General features: G+C 45.5%; 1 protein-coding gene across 1 annotated transcript; it reads left to right on the top strand.

Annotated features, from left to right (window-relative positions):
* Window positions 1-5097: 5097 nt before the first annotated feature.
* On the top strand, window positions 5098-10539 carry LOC126944713 (putative olfactory receptor 1F2). The gene has a single exon (XM_050774501.1). The coding sequence runs from the start codon at window positions 9654-9656 to the stop codon at window positions 10506-10508; it is 855 nt and encodes a 284-aa protein (XP_050630458.1). The 5' UTR covers window positions 5098-9653; the 3' UTR covers window positions 10509-10539.
* The last annotated feature ends 713 nt before the right edge of the window (window positions 10540-11252 follow it).

Below are 11252 nucleotides of genomic sequence, written 5' to 3'. Positions count from 1 at the left end.
GTGCTGGGATTACAGCCATGAGCCACCACGCCCAGCTGCCCCATTGGTTTTGTCACCTTCTCCTCTTCCATCATCCCCTATGTTCCTCCTGGGCTTAATCCTTGGACTTCTTTCTCACTCTATATTCTTCCCCTGGCCAATTACATCCACTTTCGTTTCTATAACTGAACCTGTATATACTGGTGACTTCTCAATCTGTATCTGCCAGACCTCCATTTGGCCTGTAGACCCATGATGTCCAGCTCTTGGGCTCCTCCAACTGAATGTCTTATATGACTTCACACTTAACATTTCTTAAATGGAACCCAGTATCTCCCCACTGCTACCATCAACACCACGACCCACACTAACATGCACAGACACACCATATACTTCTTTTCTGCCTACACTGCCTATCTCAATTAATGGTACCACCATGTGGCCATCCTCTTACCCCCTCCCTTATCCCACATATTCAAACAGTCACTAATTACTCTGCATGCTACCTCCTTAACATCCTTCAAAATTATTTCTTACTGTAGTGGGTAGAATTGTATCCTCCCAAAATATATGTTAAAGTCCTAACTCCTAGTACCTATGAATGTGACCATATTTGGAATAGAGTCTTAGCAGATGTAATCAAGATGAGGTTATGCAGGATATGGTAGGCCTTACCCCAGTGACTGGTATTCCTATAAGAAGAGGGAAATGGCCAGGTTCAGTGGCTCACGCCTATAATCCAGGCACTTAGGGAGGCTGAGGCATGTGGATCAGGAGTTCGAGGTCAGGAGTTCGAGGCCAGCATGACCTACATGGTGAAATCCTGTCTCTACTAAAAAGACAAAAAATTAGCCAGGCGTGGTGGCGCACGCCTGTAATCCCAGCTACTTGAGAGGCTGAGACAGAATTGCTTGAACCCTGGAGGCAGAGGTTGCAGTGAGTCAAGATAATGCCATTGCGCTCCAGCCTAAGCAACAAGAGTGAAACTACATCTCAGAAAAAAAAAAAAAAAAAAAAAAAAAAGAGAAAGAGAGAAATTTGAACACATAGAACCCCATGCAAAGACACAGAAGACACTCAGGGATAATGCCATGTGAAGATGATGGCAGAAACTGAAATGATGCATCTGCAAGACATGGAAAACCAAGAGTTGCTGACTGCCAAAAGAAGCTAGAAGAGAGGCATGGAACAGCCTTCGGAAGAAATAAATGCTGCCGACCTCTTTTTTTTTTTTTTTTTTTTTTTTTGAGATGGAGTCTTGCTTTGCCGCCCAGGCTGGGGTGCAGTGGCCGGATCTCAGCTCACTGCAAGCTCCGCCTCCCAGGTTTACGCCATTCTCCTGCCTCAGCCTCCCGAGTAGCTGGGACTACAGGCGCCCGCCACCTCACCCGGCTACTTTTTTTGTATTTTTTAGTAGAGACGGGGTTTCACCGTGTTAGCCAGGATGGTCTCGATCTCCTGACCTCGTGATCTGCCCGTCTCGGCCTCCCAAAGTGCTGGGATTACAGGCTTGAGCCACCGCGCCCGGCCCTGCCGACCTCTTGATTTTGGATTTCAAGCCTCCAGAACAATGAGATAATACATTTCTGTTGTTTTTAAAATCTAGTTTGTGGTACTTCATTACAGTGGCCATAGGAATACATCATCCTAATAGAATTGTTTGCCTTATCCTTCTCAATGCCTTGTACAGCCTTCGGCTGCTGTTGTTTGCATTCCTCTTAGGTCTTCTGCCATGAGCTTATAAAGCCTTTGGAAGTGTTAAAAGAAAGATCAGATCATTATTCACATTTGTGCATGTAAGTGCTACGCACTGGGTTTGGTTCAAGTAAAGTGTATAATGTTTCACAAATAATGAACAAATAGAAGGAATCAGTACCCCGAGGATTTTTTTGTGTGTCTTTCTCCTTGTCTTCTCCCTATCTTGAAACTAAGCTGTATGCATGAGTGCAGGGGCCCAGTTTTATCACCTTGTTCCTGGGATGTTCTAGTTGCTATACGACTATTGTTTGCCTAAATAAATGACTACATGAAAACGAATATGATGTGGAAGTCACTAGAGAGAAAGATGAAAAGCTTCCCAAAGGAGATGATGGGCTTGGCTCAGTTCTCCCCCACCCACCTTGTACCAAAGTTGCCCAAGCCATATTAAAGCCTGAAGTGAAAGGAAAAATACATACCATCATACACATGTTTTTATGTATTTTTTTAAACAGTTAGTTTTTCCAGAACACTTAAAAGAGTTAAAAAAAAAAATGGAAAAACGATTGGATGAGGTGGCTTATGCCTGTAATCCCAGCACTTGGGGGCCCGAAGTGGGAGAATTGCTTGAACCCAGAAGTTCAAGACCAGTATGGGCAACATAAAATTTAAAAAGATAAAAAAATTGAAAAACCGAAAAAGTAGCTACATTAAAACTCAAACTACTGGGCCAGGTGCGGTGGCTCACGTCTGTAATCTCAGCACTTTGGGAGGCTGAGGTGGGGCGGATCACGAGGTCAGGAGATCGAGACCATCCTGGCTGACATGGTGAAACCCCGTCTCTACTAAAAATCCAAAAAATTAGCCGGGTGTGGTGGCGGGCACCTGTAGTGCCAGCTACTTGGGAGGCTGAGGCAGGAGAATGGCGTGAACCCGGGAGGCGGAGCTTTCAGTGAGCTCAGATCGCGCCACTGCACTCCAGCTTGGGTGGCAGAGTGCGATTCCGTCAAAAAAAAAAAAAAAAAAAAAACCAACTCAGGCCGGGCGCGGTGGCTCAAGCCTGTAATCCCAGCACTTTGGGAGGCCGAGACGGGTGGATCACAAGGTCAGGAGATCGAGACCATCCTGGCTAACCCGGTGAAACCCCGTCTCTACTAAGAAATACAAAAAACTAGCCGGGCGAGGTGGCGGGCGCCTGTAGTCCCAGCTACTCGGGAGGCTGAGGCAGGAGAATGGCGTGAACCCGGGAGGCGGAGCTTGCAGTGAGCTGAGATCCAGCCACTGCACTCCAGCCTGGGTGACAGAGCGAGACCCCGTCTCAAAAAAAAAAAAAAAAAAACCAACCCAAACTATTTTAAGCTTCACTGATTTGTACCCAGACAGGATCTTGTTTTTTTTCACTCAGGCTGGAGTGCAGTGGTGCAATCATGGCTCACTGCAGTCTCAACCTCTCCAGCTCAAGCCATCATCCCGTTTCAGCCTCCCAAGTAGCTGGGAATAAAGGTGTGCCAGCACAGCCAGCTTTTTTTTTTTTTTTTTTTTTTTTTTTAAATAGAGACAGGGTCTCGCTATGTTGGCCAGGCTGGTCTCGAATTTGTGGGCTCAAGCTATCCTCCTGTCTCAGCCTCCAAAAGTGCTGAGATTGGCCGGGCGCGGTGGCTCAAGCCTGTAATCCCAGCACTTTGGGAGGCCGAGGCGGGTGGATCACGAGGTCAGGAGATCGAGACTATCCTGGCTAACATGGTGAAACCCCGTCTCTACTAAAAATACAAAAAACTAGCCGGGCGTGGTGGTGGGCGCCTGTAGTCTCAGCTACTTGGGAGGCTGAGGCGGGAGAATGGCGTGAACCCGGGAGGCGGAGCTTGCAGTGAGCCGAGATCACGCCACTGCACTCCAGCCTGGGAGACACAGCGAGACTCCGTCTCAAAAAATAAAAAATAAAAATAAAAATAAAAATAAATAAATAAATAAAATAAAATAAAAATAAAAAAATAAAAAAAAAAATAAAAACAAAAATAAAAACAAAAGTGCTGAGATTACAGGCGTGAGCCACCACGCCCGGCCTCAAACCAAAATATTTTAAAATAGGGTCGCAGCTTTATAAGGAGGATACCCTCTGAGAAATGTGTTGCTCTTGGGCTGCAAACCCGAAGAGAGTGTTACTGTACCAGTCCGTGTAGGCAACTGCGACACAAACATTTGCGTATCTAAACATATGTAAACACAGAAAAGGTGGAGTGAAATGCGGTATTATAATCTTAGAGAACCATAGTCGTATATGCGGTTTGTTGTTGACCGAAACATCATTTGGGGGCCCACGACTGTATTACATTCCCAGCGCCAGTGGTAGCAAACATCAACAGTATTTTCAAAATCTAATTATTTGCTTACCTTGGTTTCAACTGAAAGAATTGCCAGAGTATTTGACAATGTCTTTTGACCAAATGAAGAGCTAAAATATAGCTTGTATCTTACTGGTCTTTGCATTAAGTTTGCTTTTTAAAAATATCGCATTAAAATATTATTTATCTTCATTACTAAATTTTTTTGGCCCCAATAAGTTTTGCGCGTGCTTCAGTTTTGCCTGCGCGAAATCGGGAGTCTCCCGGACGCAAACGACCTCTCCCAGCAAGTGAACAGCCCCTGGCTAGTCCACCACGCGCAGGCGCAGGGCGGCAGGGACGAACCCGGAAGTCCCTCCCTGAGAAAGCGCCGCACAAGCCCTCGAACGGGACCAATCCGAGGCTGCGTCGTCCAGCTCTCCTTGCCCCGCCCCCTGCAGGTTTTTCTTTGCTTATCCAATAATAGAGGACTATTTTCTCCGCTGGCGCCCTCCTGTCCAATTACATCGAAGGGGGCGGGGCCTAAGCTCGGCGCCGTCTCTGTAAAGAAGTGCGGCGCCATATTTCGCCTGGAGTACTGCCGCCAGGAGTCAGCCGCTTGGGCCAGGGTTGTGCGTTGGCTCTGGTTTTTCTTTTTTTCTTTCTCGTTCTTTCTTTCGTTCTTTCTCTCTCTTTCTCTCTCTGTCTCTCTTTCTTTTCTTTCTTTCTTTCCTTTTTTTCTCTTTTGTGAGACGGAGTCTGGCTCTGTGGCCCAGGCTGGAGTGCGGTGGCGCAATCTCGGCTCACTGCAAACTCTGCCTCCCGGGTTCACGCCATTCTCCTGCCTAAGCCTCCCGAGTAGATGCGACTACAGCCTCCCGCCACCTCGCCCGGCTAGTTTTTTGTATTTTTAGTACAGACGGGGTTTCACCCTGTTAGCCAGGGTGGTCGCGACCTCCTGACCTCCTGATCCACCTGCCTCGGCCTCCCAAAGTGCTGGGATTACAAGCGTGAGCCACCACGCCCGGCCCAGTCTGGATATCTTAAAAAGGCGAGGTTGGCTGAGGAGCCAGCAGTGCAGAAATGGATGTAGGTGGGTCGGGTTCTCTTCTTCTCAACCTAAGCCCTTACTTAGGGCTTATAATAAGGTCTGAGGACAGGCATGGCTTGGGTGACTGTTAGAAATACGTAATCTCAGGCCTCCTGAATCAGAATCTTCATTTTGATAACATCCCTAGGTGATTTATGCGCGCGTTAACGTTTCAGAATGGCTGCCATACGCTTCCCAAGATTTTGTGTTTAGGAGACAGTGTTGACATCTGCATTTGGCTGTGCAGACGGTGGCCTATACTGCAAACCTAATGAAGACAATAAGACTTGAGACTTGTGAGTCACTCTCTGGATCTTTAATGACCTCTTAGACATCACTGGTCACCTAATCAGGATGATAAAACGAAAGTTGTGATATGGGGTGCTATAGGTAGAAAACCTACGGTGAACATGGGTGCTTGAGAATGTGCAGAAGCACCCAGGAAAGGTGTAAAAAGAGGTGTTCGGTCAACCTGAGGTGGAAAGAAAAGGCGGAATGTGTATTAGGGATGCATGGGTTTATTCACCAACTTGGCATCCCACAGACATTGTCTCTAACCAAGGAACCCAACTTATAGTAAAAGTGACGTGGTAGTCAGTTTCCAAGATGACTCTCAATGATGCTAGCCTTGTGTAATCCCTTCCTACATTGAATTCGTCTGATAGACTCAGCAATAGTGGATATAAGAAATGATGTATGACATCTGGAGCTGGGTGGTACAAGATACTGTAACTTCCATCTTGCTCTCTTGAAGCACTTGCTCTGGGGGAAACAAACTATGTGTGAGAACATGTCTCATTAGCTCTATGGAGAGGTCCATGTGAGAAACGGAGGCTTCCTGCTGACAATAACGTGAAGGAGCCATCCTGGAATCCCATCCTTCAGCCTCAGTCAGGCTTTCAGATGACTGAGCTGCTGCTGAAAACTTAACTGCAATTTCATGAGAAACTGTGTTCCAGAACCATTCAGCTAAACAACGGCCAGATTCAGGACTCACAAGATCTGCGTGAGAGAAATGTTTACTGTTTGAAATTGCTAAATTTTAGAATACTTTGTTATGCAACAATAGGTAATTAACACAAGGGGTCCGACTGGTGTGCGCGGGATTCATGGGTATTGTACACCATCAACACAAGCAGCTGACGTTATGGCATAGTGAGATGGTGTTTTAAACACTCAGTTTTGGCACCATTTGAAGCTACCCTATAAGTTTTGGGTGCTGTTTTACGGTTATTATAAGATTCATACCAGTGGACAATATATGCGGAACTTTTTCTTAGCCAGGAATTTATAGAGCAAGGAAACGAGGGGTACAAGTGGACATGTCTTCTTGCAATACCTAGTGATTTACTTGCAAAATTTTGTTTCTTATCCTGGAAACACCGGACTTTGTAGATACTTCTTGCTGGCCAATTTGGGCTCCATTTGTTACTGAATAAACCACCAAAAAGGGGATTCTAACATTGTTATGGCTTTGACTATCAACAGAACATAGTTCTGCAGCTTCACAGGGGTAGCAAAGAGGATTATGGATAGAAAAATCTCAGAGAATTCTGGAGTTGACATGTTCATTGATAACATGAAAAACTGGAACAATCTTAGACATTATAAGCAGGACTATAAGGAGGCCAAATCTCTCAGACATGAAAGTTTTGGGTGATTACGTCAGATTAAAAAACAACCTGGAACAGCTGAGACATTGGCTAAAGACAAGGAAAAGGAATTAGCTTGTGGACGAGAATAATTATTAATATCAACTAAGGGTTTGTGGCTACCTGCAGAAATAAAGATTACAGTATTTGTTCATATTTTCCTCCTTTTTATCCTTTCTGTTTTCTCCATATTTTATATACACAGGATGTGTAGTTCTTGGTTAGCTTTCAAGCTGGATTCAGAAGTTTCAGAATGTCAGGATGGGATCACGATTGGAGTAGAGGGGATCCTGTTATGCACCTTGATGGAGTAACTGATGGGACTTTGCATTGTTTCCTATTGTGGGAAATATAGCTGCACTATGTTAGGCCAGATTGTTTCTTCGGGGTAAATTGGTAAGAGGGTTATGTATTCATATGCAACTGAAGGGATGGATTTTAGTGAGCATTTATCATGTTTTTGGCTTCTGAATTTCTGCAACTCCTTCCAAAGCTTAGGTAATCTGTTGCCTCATAACTATGGGGAAAATAACTTACTTCCTATAAAACAGGAAATCCAGAATAACTGATTTCCCAGTCTCTCTTGCCCCAAAGATGTGGGCATGTGACTGCCCATCAGATACCCCTGACTCAGCCTTTGGCACAAGGAAGAAGAGACCAAGAGGAACCTTTTCTGGCAGTGGTAGCCATTGCAGCAAGATAGATTCCTGGGGCAGCAGTGGCAGCAGTGCTACTAGTGTCACCTCATGGCCAGTGATGACTGTGTCAAAACTATGAACGGCAACATTTATGCTTGGAGGCAGCAGCTGCATTGGTATTATTTTTTTCACTATAGCTGCTGTGTGGTCTTCCGAGCCTGGTTCTCCAGCTGCCCAGGGATTTTGAAAGGTATTCATTATTATTTTCGTGAAATCCTTTCCTGCTTAACTCAGCAAGAGCTGGTGTTTGTTATTTGCAACCAAGAACTGTGAATGAGGCCAGAATGTAGCCAGTCATTAGAAAATGACTTGAACTGTGAACTGAACAGCCATCCGTACTTTCTCCAGCTCTTCTCTCTGTGTGTTTACATCTTTTGCTCTTATCTATAGACGTTTGCTTTTTATCCATCTATAAGTCAGCCAAAAGACAGTTGCAGCCTTCTGGGATTACTCGTTACAGGCCAAGTCCTAGTGAGTATGATCCGTGGGCCCTCGGTCCCAGTTCCAATTGCCCTAATCCAATCATGAATCCTCACTGGGAAGAGGATGATAGAGTATAAACTGGGCTGCTGGAGTCCATACACCTATGGATTAGGGGGCCATTTTCAGAAAAGGCTGACCCAGTGTGAGCTGGGAAGGCATCCCTAAATGAAGTCTACTTTAGGAACATGGAGTTCTTCAGTCATGGCATGCTGTGCATTTCCTGATATATTCTCCCATTACAAAAAGGGTATCCTTTACATCAAATGCTTTAAAAGATTAAACACAGGCCGGATACGGTGGCTCACGCCTGTAATCCCAGCACTTTGAGAGGCTGAGGCGGGCGCATCACCTGAGGTCAGGAGCTCAAGATCAGCCCGACCAACATAGTGAAACCCCGTGTGTACTAAAAATACAAAAAGTAGCTGGGCGTGGTGGTGCACACCTGTAGTCCCCCCTACTTGGGAGGCTGAGGTGGGAGAATCACTTGAACCCAGGAGACAGAGGTTGCAGTGAGCCGAGATCATGCCATTGCACTCCAGCCTGGGCAACAGAGCTAGACTCCGTCTCAAAAAAAAAAAAATTAAGCACAACTCTGCAATGCCACCCTTACACCTGCCCCACCCCAGCCTCTGCATCCGCATCAGCAAACGCATCAAGTCAATGCAGAAAATGACCATATATGTGAAAAAAAAAAGGAAGGGTTCAGATAACACTGCTATAATCTCAGCTTCTGAGCTAGGAAGTTAAGAAGAACAACTTTCTGATAACCAACTTTTCAAACCTGTAAACATAAGCCCAGATCAGCAAAGTGATGCAATTTGAGGTCTCAGTGAATTTTCTTTGGGACTTAGCTCCACCAAGATTGCTTTATCTCCAAGTTCTGACCCAGTAGTTAGAGAATATACTTTGCCATCATTGCTGGGTACCAAAGGACCAAGAAATAGGTGGGATAATTCATTTCTGCTTGTCTCTAAGTAGAGACTGTCAGGGAGTCTAGTCCCAGTGGCTATGGAAGCTACCGTAAATACCCGTTTGTGATTCTCCCAAACATTCATCCTGCACAGAGGGATAAGGCCATGAACATCTGCTCTTCACTTGCTCAGGACTTGCCTGTATTTCTAAGACTTTGCCATCCTTAGAATAATTAGGAGCATTAACTAAGTTCTTTCAAGGTAAGATTATAACAGCAGATATATATGACTAATGACTGGAGTTCTTTGAGAGAGCGCCTTTTCTAAATATGCCACATCCAGGGAGAAATAATAAGAGTCCTGAATCCATCAGCTGGAGCTTGACACAGACATAGTAATAATCAGCTCTTTTGCCTCTCTATGAGTGCCTAGGGGGTGGGAGAAGCCTGGAAATATTAAGAGACCTGCATAATCGCACAGGAGGGCTGTGTATGGGTCTGCATGTTTTTTTGTGTTATATTTTATAAAATTGAAAGAGTGAGTATAGGAGGACCCACATCATCCAGGACTGGACATTGGAAGTTGGGGGTGTAGGGACGAGGGGCAGACCCTAACTGAGTGACCCTAATACAGGTTTGTTAACATGGCCATGGTTGAAGCTTGACTTGTTGCGTCTGGAGCCTCAGCTTCTACATTGCTGATCTCTGTCTGTCTTATCTGCATCTGGGATCAGGCCCATGAGCAGGACAAACCAGTCGAGCGTCTCTGAGTTCCTCCTCCTGGGACTCTCCAGGCAGCCCCAGTAGCAGCATCTCCTCTTCATGCTTTTCCTGAGCATGTACCTGGCCACCGTCCTGGGGAACCTGCTCATCCTGGCCGTCAGCACAGACTCCCGCCTGCACACCCCCATATACTTCTTCCTCAGCAACCTGTCCTTCGTGGACGTCTGCTTCTCCTCCACCACCGTCCCCAAGATGCTGGCCAATCACATACTTGGGACTCAGACCATCTCCTTCTCTAGCTGTCTCATGCAGATGTGTTTTCTCTGTATGTTTTCTGACATGAACAATTTCCTCCTGGCTGTGATGGCCTATGACCGCTTTGTCACTGTGTGCCACCCCTTCCATTACGCAGCAAAGATGACCCATCAGCTCTGTGCCCTGCTGGTCACTGGATCACGGGTGGTTACCAACTTGAATGCTCTGCTGCACACCCTGCTGATGGCTCGACTCTCATTCTGTGCAGACAACACCATCCCCCACATCTTCTGTGATGTGACTCCCCTCCTGAAACTCTCCTGTTCAGACACACACCTCAATGAGGTGATGATTCTTACTGAGACTGCCGTAGTCATGATCACCCCATTTCTTTGCATCCTGGCTTCCTATATGCACATCGCCTGTGCCATCTTGAGGGTCCTATCCATGAAGGGAAGATGGAAAGCCTTTTCCACCTGTGGCTCCCACCTGGCTGTGGTTCTCCTCTTCTGTGGTACCATCATATCTCTGTATTTCAGCCCTTCATCCTCCCACTCAGCTCAGAGAGATATAGCAGCTGCTGTGATGTTCACAGTGGTGACTGCCATGATGAATCCTTTTATCTACAGCCTGAGGAACAAGGACATAAAAGGGGCTCTTGTAAAAGTGATTGCTGTGAAATTCTTTTCTGTTCAATAATGATATGGACTAAGAAATTCCTAGAAGGAGCTAATTTCTGAGATAATCCTGTTTATTTTTTCTACTGTATGAAACTTAGCATTATGTGTTTGTTTTGAGACGGAGCCTCACTCTGTCACCCAGGCTGGAGTGCAGTTGTGCGATCTTGGCTCACTGCAATCTCTGCCTCTTGGGTTCAAGAGATTCTCCTGCCTCAGCCTCCTGAGTAGCTGAGATTACAGATATGTGAAACCAATTTTTTTTTTTTTTGTATTTTTAGTAGAGATGGATGGGGTTTCACCATGTTGGTCAGGCTGGTCTCGCACTCCTGATCTCAAATGATCCACCCGCCTTGGCCTCTCAAAGTGCTGGGATTACAGATGTGAGCCACCACGCCTGGCCAGCGTTTGTTTTTATAAGAGAAACATCTGGTATCTATTTTGGGAGAACAAAACCCTTGATATAGACTCTTCAGGTTAAAGATGGAAAGAGATCCTTTAATTAAATGACCCGACAATTCCAATTGTCAATGCCCTCCTGCCAAAACCAAGAAGGAACACACCTGTAGTTCAGTAAGTTGGATTTACTACTCATTATAACAAGGGAGAATACACAGCATTGGAAATAGTGAGATGTCTCATTGGAAGAGTCCTAAAAAGGACCTCTGCTTTTGTAATGGTGAGGAATTAGGAATGAGTTTGTGCTCTGGAGTAGATGCCGTTACACAATAGGGATAATTCTGAAAGGGTATCTTAATATATTTTA

The sequence above is a fragment of the Macaca thibetana genome, chromosome 20, assembly GCF_024542745.1.
Source record: "Macaca thibetana thibetana isolate TM-01 chromosome 20, ASM2454274v1, whole genome shotgun sequence".
NCBI classification, from domain to species: domain Eukaryota; kingdom Metazoa; phylum Chordata; class Mammalia; order Primates; family Cercopithecidae; genus Macaca; species Macaca thibetana.
Note: the sequence above shows the minus strand (reverse complement) of the source record. Positions and strands in the feature narration are given on the sequence as shown.

Coding starts and splice junctions, on each gene's coding strand:
- LOC126944713 (XM_050774501.1), top strand. CDS start 9,654: ATGCTTTTCCTGAGCATGTACCTGGCCACCGTCCTGGGGAACCTGCTC.